The sequence below is a fragment of the Lasiosphaeria miniovina genome (genome assembly GCF_030549165.1).
Source record: "Lasiosphaeria miniovina strain SMH2392-1A chromosome Unknown B0T26scaffold_1, whole genome shotgun sequence".
NCBI classification, from domain to species: Eukaryota; Fungi; Ascomycota; class Sordariomycetes; order Sordariales; family Lasiosphaeriaceae; genus Lasiosphaeria; species Lasiosphaeria miniovina.
The window spans coordinates 3320578-3338489 of NW_026848220.1; the positions used below are offsets into that span (position 1 = coordinate 3320578).

General features: G+C 54.9%; 5 protein-coding genes across 5 annotated transcripts; 3 read left to right on the forward strand and 2 right to left on the reverse strand.

Annotated features, from left to right (window-relative positions):
• Positions 1–671: 671 nt before the first annotated feature.
• B0T26DRAFT_736701 (uncharacterized protein) lies at positions 672–4467 on the forward strand (the record flags this gene model as incomplete). Its single annotated transcript, XM_060443359.1, has 4 exons — positions 672–1043; positions 1117–1807; positions 1879–3911; positions 3973–4467. The coding sequence occupies 4 exons, from the start codon at positions 672–674 to the stop codon at positions 4465–4467; spliced, it is 3591 nt and encodes a 1196-aa protein (XP_060302764.1).
• Positions 4468–5934: 1467 nt separating this feature from the next.
• Positions 5935–7147, reverse strand: B0T26DRAFT_635840 (C-3 sterol dehydrogenase/C-4-like protein; the record flags this gene model as incomplete). The annotated part of the gene is made up of 2 exons (XM_060436767.1): positions 5935–6576; positions 6665–7147. The coding sequence occupies 2 exons, from the start codon at positions 7145–7147 to the stop codon at positions 5935–5937; spliced, it is 1125 nt and encodes a 374-aa protein (XP_060302765.1).
• Positions 7148–7549: 402 nt separating this feature from the next.
• Positions 7550–9976, forward strand: B0T26DRAFT_686264 (uncharacterized protein). Its single transcript, XM_060440894.1, has one exon. The coding sequence runs from the start codon at positions 7999–8001 to the stop codon at positions 9646–9648; it is 1650 nt and encodes a 549-aa protein (XP_060302766.1). The 5' UTR covers positions 7550–7998; the 3' UTR covers positions 9649–9976.
• Positions 9977–10845: 869 nt separating this feature from the next.
• On the reverse strand, positions 10846–12144 carry B0T26DRAFT_670242 (uncharacterized protein; the record flags this gene model as incomplete). Its single annotated transcript, XM_060439158.1, has 3 exons — positions 10846–10935; positions 11047–11367; positions 11479–12144. The coding sequence occupies 3 exons, from the start codon at positions 12142–12144 to the stop codon at positions 10846–10848; spliced, it is 1077 nt and encodes a 358-aa protein (XP_060302767.1).
• Positions 12145–13430: 1286 nt separating this feature from the next.
• Positions 13431–17242, forward strand: B0T26DRAFT_633668 (uncharacterized protein; the record flags this gene model as incomplete). Its single annotated transcript, XM_060436558.1, has 3 exons — positions 13431–13580; positions 13653–14036; positions 14141–17242. 3 exons carry the CDS (start codon positions 13431–13433, stop codon positions 17240–17242), a joined length of 3636 nt encoding a protein of 1211 aa, XP_060302768.1.
• Between the last annotated feature and the right edge of the window lie 670 nt (positions 17243–17912).

Sequence of the window (17912 nt, forward strand, 5' to 3'; positions counted from 1 at the left end):
TCGCTTCAGCGCTGTCAACCATATCAGACTTGGACAGCCGCCCACCCCATTAAGCACACCCAACCTTCACTAAAACCTTCGTCCTGAGTGACCTCCGGTTCTTGCCCGTCAATCCAGCCCACCGTCTAGACTAGCCCGACCAAGTCGCCGGAACGCTACACTTTCGGTTTCGCGCGACTGTACTTGCCCGCCGCTCGTCAGCTGTCCCGCACGAACCCCGGCTGAAGTGGTCGGCTGCAGAGGGTCGACTCGAGAATACCGACCGACCGCCCGCCCCCATCTCCCGTCATTGTCCATCGGCCCCATCCACCACACCACGACAATTGTTTTCGTTACTGTCGCCGTCCTCAATACAGTACAATAAATCTTCCCTCATTTACCCAACGATCACGGCCACGACCTCGGGCACTACTTCTCCCCGCTACCGCGACCGTTTCGGGGTTTAGTTTCCTTCCAATCTCTCGTCCTTTCCTTTATTGTGCTTCGACCACTTGATGTCGAGACCTCGCTCTCGCTCCCGCTCCTTCGCACAGCATCCCCGCCCTCGACTCGCGCGCCAGCAACGACTTGTCTCATCTGCGACCCGAGGCGCAACGTCGACCAGAGAGATTCCATGATTGCGGTCCATGAATAGAGATTGGTCGCTAGGGATCAAAACAACAGTCCCCACCATGGCAGGGCCAGGGTCCGACTACGGCGGCGACCCGGGCGGCGACTGGGGGCGCGGCAACCAGCAAGGCGGCGATGCATCGTCATTTCACTACGACCACGATCATAACAACCTTACTCCAACATCATCCCGCCATAATGTAGCGCACGGCGGCGGCCAGCCTGGAAGGGGCCCGCCCGCCTCCCCCGCCCTCAGTGCCGGGGATACGGATCCAGAGTCGAGACGTAGCGGCGAACAGAACCGGCCAAGGATCCGCGGCTCTAGAACAGCTAGCGGTCAGGTACGGACGTGCAAGAAATGCGGAGAGCCGTTGACGGGCCAGTTTGTGCGCGCGCTGGACGGAACCTTCCACTTGGATTGCTTCAAGTGCCGCGTAAGTTTACCGACTCGCAAAAGTCACTGTACCCCCCCGGGCCTTGTGGCACACATGCTGACCCTCTGATCAGGACTGTGGGCAAATCGTAGCCTCCAAATTCTTCCCAGCGGACGACGAGAACGGCGGAGGCCAGTACCCGCTCTGCGAGACCGACTACTTTCGCCGGCTCGGCTTGCTGTGCCACCAGTGCGGCGGAGCGCTTCGCGGGTCTTACATCACGGCCCTCGACCGTAAATACCACGTCGACCACTTCACATGTTCTCTATGCCCGACAATTTTTGGAGCCCAGGACAGCTACTACGAGCATGAAGGCCAGGTGTATTGCCACTATCACTACTCGACCCAGTTTGCTCAGCGATGCAGCGGTTGCCGGACTTCCATTCTCAAGCAGTTTGTCGAGATATTCCGCAATGGTCAAAATCAACACTGGCATCCAGAATGCTACATGATTCACAAATTCTGGAATGTGCGGCTCAATCCCCCGCCTGACTCGCTCGACCCGGTTAAGGACGACCATGCCGGGCGCGACCATGTCCGGGAGGAAGAGGAGCGCATGGAAGAGAAGGTGTACCGCATCTGGAGCGTGCTCTCCACGTTTGAAGAGTCTTCGGCTGCCTGTATATCAGACATGCTCCTGCATGTGAGCAATGGGGCTTATGTCGACGGTGTCATGGTTGCTAAGAAATTCATCTGGCATGTTGATATCCTGTTCCAGTCGGCTGACAGACTCGATTCAACCATCACCCGGCTGGATATGAGAGGTGAGAATAACCTTTTGGGGGCGAGCCCTATGAACTTGATGAGGATTGTAGCTTGTGCTAACACAATCCAGGCCTGTCTTATGGCCGCGAAGCTAAGCTTCTTTGCAAGAAGATTGTGGCTTTTTTTTCGCTGCTATCAAAAGCCCAGGACCCCAGCGGGGGTAAGATTGGCGTCACTCAAGAGCTGCTGACTCTAGTCACCGGCCTCGCCCACTACCTTAAGCTCCTCATCCGCATTTGCCTCCAGGGTGCTCTGCGTATAGAGAAAGAGCGTCAGACACCCGAGGGCCTCTACCAATTTCTGGAGGACCTCAGCGATCTCGAGGCCCTGAAGACCGAGGATAACTCAACCACAACCCTACAGTTGTCAAGTGGCATGTCGCGGCTCTCGGCCAACGACTCTGATCATTGCGCGTTGTGTCTGAAACCCATCGAGGACGAATGCGTCAAGAATGGCGACAAACGGTGGCATGTAGTTTGCACAAATTGCTCCCGCTGCAGCAAGGAACTCGGGCGGAATCTCCAAGATGCGCGCCTAAACCTCTACGATTCCAAGATATTTTGCAACGAGTGCGAGTCTCACGCCTCTGGGAGTCTGCCACCATTTGAGCGGGTTTCCAAGCTGCAGCAATACATTTACCTGCTACAAGTAGCGCTAGCGAGGCTTTTGGAGATACTTCGCAGCAATGGCTCCATCCCCTCCAACGACGACGACCCGAGTTCTAACGGCTACAACTCTGTTGACGGCCAACCTGTAGGGGACCGTCGATCCAAGTCATATGGTGGTGAGTATCCGCAGCACCACCGGGAGTCGTCCTATGAGAGCGCTCTCAATGATGTGCGCCGGTTGAAGAGCACCCGCATGGATAAGCACCTTTCGTCGAGCTTTAGGAAAGCCCGGACTTCTCGGATTATGGATGGGCCTGAGAGCAGCAGCGCTAGGCCAGGTTCTGCAGGCGCTGGTCCCGGTGCTGAGGACGGAGGCGTCAGCAGAGGCTTCCAGATTGTGGAGGAGCGGGGTTCTGGCGACGAGGGCGCCGGGGATATGATGCTCCGTCACCAAGAGGCGTTGACCCTAGATGACATACCCCGAATCGTTGCTGCCGAGCAAGCGAGAGAGCAGCAGAGGCCATACCCGCCGGCCCGGCAAGAACTATTCCGGTCTCCAGCAACCGAGCCCGCTTTTGGAGCCGGAGGCGCGAGCTTCGGCCACCAGCGGAGTTACTCAGACAGCCGCGGCCTAGACCCACGAGGCGCGAGAGAGCCATCGCCGCAGCGCCGGAAATACTTCTCGGAGCTGTCGGGCCTTGAATATTTCATCGTTAGGCACCTTGCCGTCCTTACCATGCATCCTATGGTTGAGGCAGATTTCTCACTGGAAGACTTGCTTGCCTTGATCGAGACCAAGAAACCACAAACCTTCTGGAAAAACATCGGCAAAGCCTTCAAGGCTGATACGAAGAAAGCCGTCAAAAAGAAGGGCGTCTTCGGGGTGCCCTTGGATGTTATTGTCGAGAGAGATGGAGCCGAGTCTACGGACGGTGTGGGCCCCGGCACCCTTCGAATCCCCGCTATTGTCGACGACATTGTGGCGACTATGAGGCAGATGGATCTCTCTGTCGAAGGTGTCTTCCGCAAAAACGGTAACATCAGGAAGCTTGGCGAGCTTTGCGAAAAGATCGACAAGGAGGGCAATGTGGACCTCAGCGGCATCCATGTCCTCCAGGTGGCTGCCCTCCTGAAGCGATACCTCCGGGAACTACCCGACCCGCTGTTGACGCATAAACTCTATCGGCTTTGGCTATCGGCGGCGAAGATACAGGACGAGGAAAAGCAGCGTCATTGTCTTCACCTGGCATGTTGTCTTCTTCCCAAGACACACCGCGATTGCCTGGAGATTCTGTTCGTGTTTCTAAAGTGGGCTGGCTCGTTCCACCAGGTTGATGAGGAGGTGGGGTCCAAGATGGACATCAGGAATCTTGCCACCGTAATCGCCCCCAACGTTCTCTATGATCGGGTAAAGATGTCAAGCCTCGACAGCGACCCAATGTATGCCATCGAGGCCGTGGACATACTCATTACCAACATCCAGGAGATGTGCATTGTAGGTTTTTAGGTCGTGTTCCGACCCAAAGTGCTACGTTTTACTTACATCTACCCTACAGGTCCCTGATGATTTGGCCGATGTTTTGAACGACCCCAACGTTGTGTCAAATAATACCAAAGCGGAGGACATAACAACAAAGGAGATCATGAAAATATTTTCTGACCGCGCCGCAAACGGCCGGGGTCCGCGACAATTTGTCGAGGTTACCGAGGGCTCGGGGCGCCATGATAACATGAGCCGGCCGATGCCTAGAAGGGTAGAAACAGACCCGTCGGCATGGCAGCAGGAGAGCAGCGTCCGACCAGTCCAGGATCAACCACCAGCCCCTTATTCCAACACTCCGCAGGGGACGCCACCGCAGTCGAGGCGAGGAGGTCCGTACGACGGCAGCGGCGGAGCACCCCCGCCACACCACTCCCCCTATGGCCAGTTCGAACGGACCGGGACACCGGAGAACGGCGAGCGGAACAACAACCAACCCCGCAAAGAATGGCGTAACTCGGGAGCGTGGGGCAGGCAGAATAGTGGCGGGCTGACGACTGGAAGCATCTAGCCCATTGTGCTTTTTGGAAGTTCATGGAGATACCCCTTACGTGCTGGGTCACACTATCTTGATTTTTGTTTCTTCCTTTTTTTCTGTTTCCCCGGTCACTCACCCATGGCGATGAAGGTTTCTTTTGAAGTTTGGGCTCTGTTTCGTCTATCCGACTGACTGAATTCATAACTTCCACTCCCGGGTCTCTTCCTACCGCAACTCACCATGGGAATATTCTGGGGAGCCTGGTTTTGGGCGTGGAGGGTATAATGCAAGCATGAAATGGCAAACGGCGTTGTCTCCTTTTTATTATTGTTTCTTTTTGAGCGCTCTATTATTTTTCTTTTCTTTTCCATAAGAGGAGGCTCTGAACCTATCACCTTTCCCCCCCCTTCTCTTCGTACGCTACGGCCGACTTTCTCCGCTCCTCTCGCTTTATTGGACTTGTTTATCCCCGTTGGTTACTAGCTCCCCTTTTTTTGTCGAGGAATGAATGGGTGGTGTCGATAGTGTGAGAAAGGAAAGGAAATTAGGACGAGAAAAGGAGGAGGATGGAATGCTATGAATCCGAGCCTTTCCTCGCCCTCTCTGGGTTGGTGGGCTGAATTGGTATTGTCTCACCATGCTTGGAGGAAGCAAAAAGGGGGATGACCGATGGGGGGACCAAGGGGTCGGAAGCGAGGAATAGGGGAGGGATGAGGAGATAACCGGAAAGTGGGAAGAAGAGCTATTTTCTTCTTCTTTTGTTGGCTTGCTGTGGAGTTACCTGTCCTGTGGCTTTTGCCTTACGTTTGTGAGTTTCTCTTCTCATGAAACGGTTTGCGTATTGTATCTCACTTTTTTCTTTTTTTTTCTTTTTCCTCGATAACAAAATACCGGATATCAATTTGGTTCTATATTTATCTTTTTTTCGGGAGGGACTTATGTTCTTTAATGATGACTTGTTCGTGATGGTGTTGGTGATGGTGATGGTGATGGTCGTGGTCGTAGTGGGTGAGGCTCGTTGAGTACAGCATGCTAAGAAAGGTAGAAGGCAGGGGAGAAGACGGGATGGGAAGGGATGGGAAGGGAAAAAAGGAATAAGTTGGATAGCAGCCGGGTAGGGACCGGACTTTGAGAGAGAGAGATCGAATACAAAAGGATTTACCTACCTACCTACTCTCCTCTTCGCGAAGTGATACATACATACAGCCCAGGGAGAAGAAATCGAGAGTCGGAAATTGAAGATGGACCTGCTCCGCCATAGATATACGTACTCCCTGCCCATGAACAAACTTCCCGGCCCTCATTATTATTATGTCAAAAGGTAAAGTACAAGCCCAACGTGTTCGTTTGCATCTAGACTTAATAGGTATCAAGGCCCGGCTGCTGGCATGAGGAATAAATCTTTTTTTTTTTGCAAAAGAAAACCGGTGATTGAAACGTAAACGCCCCGAATTCGGCGCCACAGTACCAGAAAAAACCCGCCAGTTGCACACCGCGCCCTCACTTCTTCTCCTTTGCCTCCTTCGCCTGCATTTCCAACGTCCACTTGACGGAACGTTTTATACCGTCGTCCAAGCTCACCAACGGACGGTATCCCAACCGCTTCTTGGCCTTGGTTATGTCGTAGTAGCGTGTCATGCAGCTGTAGACGATGCGCTGGCGGCTGAAGGTGGGCGGCTTGCGGATGATAGAAAAGAAGACCTCGCTCATGTAGCCCAGCGCCATGCCGACGCCGCGCGGGAGGACCCAGACGTGGTCAGTGCCGAGGAGCGAGCCGGCGGCGGCCCAGACGGCACGGCAAAAGTCCCAGAAGTAGACAGGCGTGTCGTTGGTGATCAGGAACGCCTCGCCATCGACGCGCTCGTGGTCCAGCGGCACCGTGCTGCTCGCGGCCGTGGCCAGGAGGGCGCGCGCAGCAAGCAGGTGCCCGTGCGCTACGTTCTCGACGTAGGTGAAGTCGAACATATTGTCATTGCCGCCTACCTGCACGTTCGTCCGCCCCTGCTTGTAGATGTTGAGGAGGTGGTACAACGTCATGGTGTCCCCCTCGCCCATGATCCCCGAGGGCCGGATGGAGCAGGTCAGTAGCCTGGGCGACTCGGGCGACCGATTAGCGGCCAGGACGAGCTCTTCGGCGGCAGCCTACAGATGCAAAAAGAACAGTGGTTAGTTGGGTTTTCGCTTCGCTTCCCGGGCCAAGGCTGGGCGCGGTAGATCCTTCGTTTCTTACCTTAGTCTCTGAGTAGTACTCGCTCTGGTCTTCACCGCGAACAACGGGCCATCGCTCGTCGGCATTGATCAGATCGCTCTTGTTGTCGCTCAGGATGCTGGCAGAACTTGTGTAGACCAGGGCCGTGACGCCTGTCTTGCGACACGCCTCGATGACGGCGGCAGTGCCGTCGACGTTGACCTTCTTGAACAGGGCGTGCGAGACCTTGTCGTTGGACTGTGCGGCGGGCGATGCGGTGTGGATGACCACCTTTGGGCGGGCCTTGTCGAAAATCGATACGAGCTTAGCGGCGTCGGTGATGTCGGCCTCGAAGTACGTCACGCCGTCCGAGTCTGGCCGCCGGTTGCGCGTGCAGCGCAGGTCAACAACGGACACGGAGCACGTGTAGTCGCGCAGCAGCAGGCGGACGACGTGGTGGCCCAGGAACCCGCACCCGCCAATCACGGCCACGGACCCGAGATTCGGTTTCTTTTCGGAGCTCATTGTCGGGATCGTGGGTCTGTTTGTGCTTGCAAGGCTGAGCGAGTCTGGTTTAGTTGCGATTGGGACGTCAATTGCTATCAACAGTGTGGATAATGTTGAGGACTGGTTGTGCTCAGCTCAGGTTTGCGATGTCACTCATGAGTCGTCAGGTCCGTTCTCTGTAGCTTCAGCTCACTCACCTCCATTGGGAGGATACGCGAGTTTAACCGGGACCGGGGTCTGTAGAGCAAAAAATCCATCGGTGTACGGAGATGCAGGCAATTTAATTATTTTTCGCACCCTGTCGAGGTCCCCCATGGCCCCAGCCGTTGCGGGGGGTCGGGCAGCGGCCGACTTTTGGAACAATGTGACTGTTTTAGTGGGGGAGCCTTATTTGGTCCCCGCGATTCTTCAACGATCGCCTGTCGCATCGCAAACCGCGTCTCCGTCGGCTGTCGCCCAAGGAACGTGGCTACCTTACCCTTTATACCTCAGGTCCTGGCTTTGAGTCGATCACGGGACGGACGGTAGGCACCATAGCTTGGCCTATGCGTAACTGCCGCTTACGGGCATCTTCGTTGATTCCCACTACTCTTCATGTTGGATTGTGATTTCTTTCCTACGCATTGCGCCAGCGCACTCTACATTTTTATGTTTTGAGTTCTCGGGATCTTTCACTACAGCATCTCTAACTTACATATCTTATCCCGAGAACACTTAATCCGTTGAGCTAGAAGCGGAAGGAACGTTCTTCTGCTTCTTTTTCATTTCCCTCATCTTCAAATGGCCCTGGCTGGCCCTGGCTGGCCCTGGCCCTGGCTCTGGCCCTGGCTCTAGCTTGGGACTGGCGGACTGGCGCATTGCTAGGGGTAATGAGTACTAGAAGGCCCGAGACAGAGATTCTAGTTCACATCGCCGCGCCAGCAAGAGCTGCTGATGATGCGCGATACCGAGTGTTGGCTGGCGCATACTTGAACTTTCAGCCCAGAGCTCGGACATCGATTTTTCTCGGCTCCGGCTTGTCAACCAGGGTCGGCGCCGGCAACAACGAGGTGCCCTCGACCCAAAACAACGATGTGTCTGCACTCACGGCGACAGGGCCGGCGGTGATGGACTCACCGCAGTTGTCATTCCGGAGCGTGTTGGACAATATCTCCTCACCAACCCTACGACGGCTGCCTGGAAATGGAAATATGGATACCAAATCCTCCCAAATAGAGCCATCGTGGCACACTCCCCCGAGTGTCGTGCCCGATTCCCTCCCCGAGAACAATCTGGCAATTTCTCAGTACTGCTCGCCAACGAGGATTCTCGAGCACTTTCTTCATAGGCTCAACAGTACCCAGTCCGACCACTCTCTGCTCGCGCAGGCACAGCAGCACCCGCTTGCTTCATGGTCCCTTGGTAGCGATGGCCCGGAAACCTCCCAGCCCTCCAGCGCCGCCTTTCCTGCTAGCCAGCGCTATCCCGTAAGCCAGCATCATCCCACAAGCCAGGATGATAACAACAATCAGCCGAAATGCTTGCCACCAACTATTATTATGTCATCGCTCGTGACAACGAGGGGCCAAGACATACCACGAAAAGGAGCTACAGATACTACTGAGGAGTTACCTACATCCCCAACCTCGCAACAAAGGCTGGCACAAACACCTCCGATATCATCATCGCTGCCGTCAACTGCAGGCGATAGTTGTGTACCAAACACTGACGAAGAACGCCGTTTCGCCATTATTCCACTGTCTCCCATTATTACCGATATCAAACGCCGTCTTCCTGCCGCGCCCACACCCACGTCCCGCGTCGATGAAACTCGTATCGAGTCTTCATACCCGTCCCAACAACACGACACACAAACTGGTGAGTGTCAGTCATCATCTCGAGCTAGATCAGAGCCGCCTCCGTCCAAACGCCTTCGACGCTCGTCGCCTGACCCGGACTCCGGTAAGCCCCTGGCCCGCAGCTCCAGCGACATTGGCCCGCGGGCAAAGACATCGGCGCAGCTGCAGCAACGGCAACAGCGGCAGCGGCAGCAGAGGGTGGCAACCACGCAGGAAAGCCTAGACAAGTTAGGCCTCGAGATCATATCTCCGGCCCCGCCCGCCTCAATCAAAGAACTGGACCCGGCAAACATGGTGACCGAGATACTCGCCAAGATGGCGCGCGATCTGAACCTTGAGAGGCGGTTCAAGCCAGCATCGCAGACCCGGGACCTGCGCCCTTTCGAGAGGGGCTACTGGCTGCTTGACTGCACTACATGGGATCTCTCCCTGAAGCACGCCTCATGGAAATTCATGATCAACTACTTGGGCGAGGGCTGTGCCGGGTGGGGCGCCGTATGTCGACGCGATCCCGCCTTTTCCTGGATTCGGCTGTACTGCTGGGGCTGCGTAGCCGGCCACATGTATTTGCTGCTATACATCATGAGTCAGCGCAAGATCGTCTACACGGGGGCAAAATGGATCGCCGCAGACGGCAAGCCTGTCATTGTGATGGGTGCTCGGGCCCAGGCAGAGCGTTAACTATTGGGGAGGGGTTCTTGATTTACGGAACTCGCCCCTTTTATCAAGGCCCTTTGCAGGTCTTCTTCCTCTTCCTTTTTCATCGTCATCAACTCGGGGGGTTTTTTATAGGCGTTTCTGGTGTATTGAGCATGCCATGGCGCGTAGTCTCAGCATGGCATGATGCAAGCGATCGGGAAAGGGAGGCACAGGTCTTTTTTGATCCCCTTTATCCATAGCATCGTGAGCCGGGAATTTGGGGAGGGGAGGGGGCCTGGTTGGGTTGGGCGAAAACATGACGCAGATATTACAAAATAACCAAAATAACAATGTTGCCCACTCCCTTGTGTGAGATGCCCATGCCGCGTGAGTCTCCTTGACTAAATAATAATGGGCCATCCTTACCCATCACTCTTGATTATAAATGGATTAATGGAGATTACAATCAATATCATCTGTCCTCAGCGCTGCAAAACCTCGAGACCAAGGCGGTAGTTGGGAACTCTCTCGAGTTCTTCCGTTCTCATAACGACGTCGGATTAGTTATGTAGTCATCACAATCACGATTGCTTTGATTGAGTTCAACACTGACCCAAGCAGACAGAGCAACAGTCACAATTCGGAGAAGTATGGTTCCTCATTCGGTACTGCGAGTCTGAGTCTTCATAATTTCTATCTAAGAAAACCCCCTCATCCTTAAAAGTCCCTTAGTGCCTCTTAGGAGTACACCGCAGTAGAACCGATAAATGAAGGAACTAGCCGCATGCTCAACATGCGAGGGAGCTTAGGCTTCCTTGCGGTACAGGACAGAACAGTGATATCTTGGGACGCCGGACAGACACACGTAATCGCGAAACCCAATCAACCCGGCACAGGGAGGGAATATAGTTACACACTCGAGAGGAAACTGTTCCATGTAGGTACAAAACTTCGGGCGGGCGGGAAGGGCGGAACGGACAAAGACTGCGACACGGCCAAAAAAAAAAGAAAACCACTGAAAAACACAACCAGCTTGGAAGTACACGAGTTTTGTACAGTACAAATACCGTTCCGGAGAGCCGTGTGTCCAACTGTAAGCAGCAGGACCGCCGAACCTCCCTCCCCTAGGAAGGGAAGGGGAGACAAATAAGACAGATGTCGTGAGACTCGGTTAAGCAATGTTACAAAATTTCACGCCCGATGGCGTAACAGTCAACCGCGGGCAAGTCCACCAACGTTTCAAGGCGAGGTTTCTCTAACCCTGAGCCCGAGAGCTTTCATCTCTACGTGGTACCTCTCCAAATCGAGTTTGGCTAGAGCATCGTAGGGCTAATGGAAACACATAAGTCAGTTTGACGGCTGTCAAGACCTTGGAGCGAGGGAAAGCCGTCCCCAAGGGGGGGATTCTGATTCTTGAAGCAACGATGAATATAAACATACCTGCCGTCCCGACTGGTTTAGTGCGTTCCAGTCGCGAGCCAGTTGAGCAACAGCATCTGTCCCAGAGACCCCCTGGCCGAGTAATTCCTCCCTGCGCGATTGTGTGAAGAGAAGATAGGCGTTCTTGGGCCGTTTGGGAACACGGGTGTCATGGATGAGACTGATGGCGTCCGTTTCATCGTCCGAGTTTTTATATAGTTTGTTCAGTTTCCTGCGGGCGGCGTTGGCTTCTTTGATCTCGCCGATGGTGTGCGACTCGACCCAGGCCTTGTAATTGGCCACGGAAGCAACTCTGGTCTGTCCCGCTTCATCTTCAAGAGCCTGGGGCAGGAAAAATATGGACGATTAGTAAGAGGGGAGGCAGCGGTATTGCCGGGGGGGGGCCTGGGGTGTTCTTTTTCACCCAACGCAGAAAATCAACTGAAGACTCACTTTCCGATCCGCTGCCGGCAAGGCTTTGTACTTGGGGGCCAGTTCAGCCGCCCGGCCAAGTACATGCTCCGATGTATCTCCCTTTGTTTGCTGGGCAATGTACACTGTCCATGGACTGACGATGCGAGGTTTTGGTTCGACTTTCACGAGCGACTTTGCGACCAGCTCACGCTTTGCAGGCGGCTTCAGCTTCTTCTCCGCGAGAAGCTTTTTCTGTGCCTCTAGCTTTGCTTTCACCTTCGCCTTTGTCTCTGCGAGTCTCTGCTTCTTCGCCTCTAGTCTCGCCTTCTCCTTCGCCTTTCTCTCTGCGAGTTTCTGTCTCTTCGCCTCTAGGTTAGCCTTCTCCTTCACCTTCTTCTCCGCGAGTCTCTTTTTCTGCGCGTCTGTCGGCACCCGCTTTTTGCGCGTCACTGGCGTAACCTTTGTCGCCTTTGCTCCAGCTGTCTTCTCCCCGGTCGCTGGCGAGGCCGCCTTCGTTTTTCCAGCAGCAGGAGCGGCAGCCTTCGGTTGCACGGGTGCTTTGACAGGTTCGAAGCGGAGGGCAGTCGAGGCGAAGGATCGGAGGGCAGCCCGCGAGGTGACGACGCCATTTGCGCTCCTGTGGAGCGACGAGCCAACGTTGGCGCGAAGGTGCCGGACGGCCGCGAGCCCGATTGCAGTCAACATGGCGGCTCCGGCTCCGGCTCAGCGGGATCGTCGGGATGTTGATGTTTGAATTGAGAGGCTATTGCTGCTGAGCGCTGCTTCTCCTGCTTCTAGTGCTTCTTTTTTGGTCTTCCGGGGTCGATGCGAGGTTGAAATGTGTGAGGAGATTACCGGGGGTGTTATTATTTATTATGCATAGACATGCGCCCAAGCTCCTGCTTCAGACCTCCAACTCCAACCACCCCTGTTTTTTTTTCCTGAGCTGAGCTGCACCACCAACCTTTCTGCCAGCCAGCCAGTGCGCACAGGCGAATTTGCGAGAGGTACACCGTACTGTAGTAGCATTTCTGAGATCACCGCTGAAGTATCCGTACGGAAAAGGGTACATTCATCATGGCTGTACCACGTCGCCGTCGTGGCTGAGAATTGTGTCTACCTTATGTTTTACGCCGCTAGAGTCCATTTTCCGGGTCTACCTGAAGGATGCCTATCGCCGACTCGAAAATGCGAAAGGTGGAGATGGCAGCCATAGGTATCTTAGCCCTGGAAAGCTTACAGCCTACTCTTCGTTCTTGGTAACGAATCCTTACACGGGTTAAGGAGACGCCGAGATGATATCGGCCTGGATTTACCTTTTATACAAGTCGGTTACTTCAAACGGTTCCAAGGAAAGCTAATAGGCCTACTTACCTAAGGTACCTTAGGTGCCCACCTAACTTTTGCGACTGCCAACCTGATCAGACAGTCAACTGCCCAGTCATTGGAGCTTGGGAAAGATCCGGTCCTGCGGCTCCTAGTGTACACCGCCGTGTAGTACGATCGTCGCCTGCACTGCTTGAGATCTTCAGGTATCTATCCGTAGGTGGCCCGGTACCTAAGGTACCTTGCAATATGCATTCCGGACTGGCAGTGTGAAGACGATCGAGCCCGTTTATTAGTAGGTAGTTTAGAAAATGGCTCGCCATTGGTTGATATCAATTCTTACTGTGTGGTGTGGCTTAGGTGGCTACTCCGTAAAACCTAGGACATTGCTGCACAGTGCAACTACCGAAAATCACATCGTACCCACACTGCTACCACCTGGGCCCACTTTGTCGCCCCAGAACCAGCAGTCACACTCACGCCTTGGCCTGCCTTCTCTTCGTCAAACTTTTACATCGCGTTCTGCCTTTTCTCAACGAAACGATCGCGACAGCATGAGAGAGATAAAACTGGCCCGCTAACCAAACTAGTGACAAAACCTGGAATCTCGCAGAAAGTACTCTCATCACCAGTCACATTTCCGAGCCACCGTCACCATACGCAGTATGGCTCGGCTCAAGGACTCGCGCTCACCATCTCCTGCAGGAAGTCACACTGCGCGAAAACGGAAAGATGACGAGCGTCGCGATCGCGACCGCCGCGATGGACCCCCTCCTCCTCGCGACTACAGACGGCGCTCTCGCAGCCCGGTAGACGTAAGTAATGGCAGCAATCCATATCCTCGCACACCCTTGGTGCCGTCTGTTAACATTATTTCTACCCCGCAGCGTCGCTATCGTGACCAACGGGACCGCGACCGTGGCCGTGGCGGCGGTGGCCGAGATCACGACTCATATCGCCGAAGAGATCGCTCCACAGACCGTCGAGACGATGATTACTACCGTGGCCCACGCCGGGATGTAGGCAACAATCGCGACCGTCGTCGGTCTCGATCACGCGACAGGGTTCAGGACAGAGCTCGCTCCACCGATCGACGGAGAGACCGAAGCCGAGACCGAGACGGTAGAGACTACCGGAGCAGGCGAGATGATTCCCGCGAGCGCCCTCCCAGTCGTCGTGAGGGTACGGCTGATTCAGGCTCCCGCCGTGGCGACGATGGCCGCCTGCGTGCCCAGCGGAAACCGGATGCCGCAACTCCAAAAGATCTAGAGGTATGTCGAATCCCTGCAGCTCAAGCCTTCTATCGAGGCTCCACGCCCAAGTCACCATGCATTAGTCATATAAGAATCTCGCTGACACTCTCCAGCCCCCACAGCCAGCTAAGTCCACACCGACCCAACCTCAGTCAGAGGCGGATAAAAAGGCCGAGCGGCTTCGCAAGCTGCAGGCCATGAAGGAAAAGCATGCTCTGAAGGAAGCCAAAGAGGCTGATGTTACTCCTGGAGCCACCCGGCGGCTTCTAGCTGAGATGGACCAGAGAGCCACCGGCACAACTAGTCCCTCCGCTAAGCCGTCACCCGCCCCCTCGAGCCCGGCTGCAGTGTCGCCAGCTCCAGCAACCTCGGCTCCTTACGTCGGGAAGTTTGACCCCAAGGCACTCGCTAGGCACAAAGCCGCTCGATCTCCGCCCCCAGCAAAGTTGGGCGATGTGAAATTTGTTACGGCCGGGGCGACTACCGTCGGCATTAGAAGTGGTTATCGTGGCCCGGAGAAGCCCGCTGGGCTGCTTCCAGCAAATAGAGCGATTAGTACTTTCGGGTTCCAGAAGACGACTGCTGAAACCCAGAAGCCGGCCAAGCGCAAGCTTGACATGAACGACGAGCAGATTATCAAGCGCAAACTCGTCAAGCTTCCTAACTTTGCCCTGGAGAATACCGACGACACCCCGTATACCGGTGTCGAAGAAGACGCGGATGAGGACCTTGACGTTCTGCTGGCTCAGAACGAAGCCGATGCAGCAGAAGCTTACCGCATCCTCCACGAGCGACGGGAGGAGCAAATTCAAAAGGACAGCATGGCGATGGATGTGGACGGAGAAAAGCACATAGAAGAGGAAGATATCGTAGAGGATGACAAAATGGACGTCGACGGAGAGGTAGACCCGCTTGATGCCTTCATGGCCGGTCTAGAGCAGCCAGGGCCTGTTGGTGGCCTCAATTCCAAGTCACTCAAGCGAGCGGGCCAGAAACAGGTTCCTACACCCGAGGCCTACTTCAGCGACGACGAAGATTTCACCTACAAGGGCGAAGTCGCCGACGCATCCTCCATTCTTGCCTTGGCGGCTAAAAAGAAGAAGCGGGACATACCCCTTCATGACTACTCCAAGATAAACCTCAACCCCATACGAAAGAATTTCTGGGTTGAGCCTTACGAGCTGGCCCAGATGACCGAAGAGGAGGCATCGGAGCTCAGACTCGAGTTGGACGGCATCAAAGTCTCGGGCAAGGATATCCCCAAGCCTGTCCAGAAATGGTCCCAATGCGGCCTTACGCAACCAATCCTGGATACCATCGAGGGACTCGGCTTCGAAAGGCCGACGCCGATTCAGATGCAGGCCTTGCCTGTCATCATGTCAGGTCGCGATGTAATCGGTGTTGCAAAGACTGGATCTGGCAAGACGATGGCGTTTGCCCTTCCTATGCTCCGTCATATCAAGGACCAAGACCCGTTAGCTAACGATGATGGCCCCATTGCTCTGATAATGGCGCCCACCCGAGAACTTTGCACCCAGATCCACTCGGATCTGCAGCCGTTTATGAAGGCGTTGAAGCTTCGCGCGATTGCTGCTTATGGTGGTAATGCCATCAAAGACCAAATTGCCGAGCTCAAGCGAGGCGCCGAAATCATCGTGGCCACTCCTGGGCGATTGATTGATCTCCTCGCAGCTAATGCGGGCCGCGTCACCAACCTCAAGCGCGTCTCTTACCTTGTTCTCGACGAGGCGGACCGTATGTTCGACATGGGCTTTGAGCCTCAGGTCATGAAGATCTGCAACAGCGTTCGGCCTGGTCGCCAAACAATTCTGTTTTCGGCTACGATGCCAAGGATCATTGATGCCTTGACCAAAAAGGTTCTTCACGACGCTGTGGAAGTTACCGTGGGCGGCCGCAGTGTCGTAGCGCCTGAGATTACGCAGTCTGTTGAGATTGTGGACGAAAAAGACAAATTTGTCCGCCTCCTTGAGCTTCTTGGCGAACTGTACGCCAATGATGATGACGTACGCTCGCTGGTCTTTGTCGAGAGGCAAGAGAAGGCCGACGACGTTCTTCGCGAGCTTTTGCGGCGAGGCTATGGATGCATGTCCCTCCACGGTGGAAAGGACCAGGAAGACCGGAACTCGACCATTTCGGACTTCAAAAAAGGCGTCTGCCCCATCCTAATTGCGACGTCAGTTGCAGCTCGAGGCCTCGACGTCAGGCAACTAAAACTAGTTATCAACTACGACGCTCCTAACCATCTTGAAGATTATGTGCATCGTGCCGGGCGCACCGGGCGTGCCGGAAACATGGGCACGGCAATCACCTTCATAACGGAGGATCAGGAGAACTGCGCCCCCGGCATTGCCAAAGCGCTTGAACAAAGTGGCCAGCCTGTTCCCGAGCGGCTCAACGAAATGCGCAAGGCTTGGAGGGAGAAGGTGAAGTCCGGAAATGCCAAGGATGCCAGCGGTTTTGGCGGCAAGGGCTTGGAGAGACTCGACAAGGAGCGAGAAGCTGCACGCTTGCGCGAGCGCAAATCGCACAAGGCAGAGGGCGAAGAGGACGACTTTAAGGAAGACGAAGCGGAAGAGGACAAGAAGAAGGAGAAGGCTACGACGGCCGCCCTGTCGGCCGCTTCGGCCATTATCTCACGTGATGCGGCCAAACAAGAAGCCGAGGCCAAGGCGACATCCTCTGCTGATGCCGATCCCGCCAAGGGCCCAGTTATCAAAAGCTCGGGTATCAAGATCTCGACTGCCAAGATCGGCGCCGCTGCCCCGAGTGTAGCCAAGGGTGGTGCCCTGGATAAGGCAGCGTCGGCCATCAGCGAGATCAACGCTCGTCTTGCCCGTGCCGGCCAGCTGCGCCCCGGCCAGCCGATCGACAATAAAGGTCCCGATGCCGGCGCCTTCCATGCGACGCTCGAGATCAATGATTTCCCCCAGAAGGCTCGCTGGGCTGTCACTAACCGCACCAACGTGGCCAAGATTCTCGAAGCCACCGGTACTTCGATTACGACCAAGGGCACTTTCTATCCTCCTGGAAAGGAGCCGCCTCCTGGTGGCGAGGCTAAGCTGTACATCCTCATCGAAGGAGACACGGAACTCGTGGTCAGCAACGCATTAGCGGAACTCACGCGACTCCTCAAGGAAGGCACCATCGCTGCTGCCGACGCCGAGAACCGCGCACCAGCCAGCGGCAGATATACGATCACATAATAGCCATTGAGCGGGCCTTCATTTTTACCGGCATTTCATTTCAGGGACCTGGTTACCTAGCGACCGGTATACTCAAGAAGCTAGTTATATCTCTACTGAGGATTGGCGCAAGTGTGTTGGTCTGGCGTTAGTTTTGTCTTTAGGTATTCGCTCGTTTCAAACTTTGGATTGCTGACTGACGCATTGTACACTAGACCTGCACTAGCAGGCAGAAGGGCGGCGTCTTTTATCCATGAGTACTGATGAAGACGTGCAGTAAGCCGTCTCTAAATAATAAAAGTCGTAAAAGTGACGAACCTTCATCTCGGGCAAGCGCCAAGGACGAGGTCTGCAACAAGATTAATGGCAGTGTGTCGAGGTAGGTGAGGTGTACGTTTGGTTCATGAATCATAAATCATGAATCGTTGATCATGCAGTTTATGGAGCGGCAATATCAACAAGGACGTTGCTCCATATCGTGGTTGTGCTTCGTCTCGCCTTTCCCTTCCTCCTTCTCGTTCACCTGCCATTTCTAGATGTCCCTTTTCACTATAGGCTCTTCTTTGACCAAACCCCCGCCTTTTCCCTTAACTCGCTCCGATGCCACTCACTCTAAGATAAAGGCCGCCTTGCCGCCTCGATATCTTCACAGCCGATTGATTAAGGGGTTTGCGCGTGTGTGCGCATGTAA

Coding starts and splice junctions, on each gene's coding strand:
- B0T26DRAFT_686264 (XM_060440894.1), top strand. CDS start 7,999: ATGAGTACTAGAAGGCCCGAGACAGAGATTCTAGTTCACATCGCCGCG.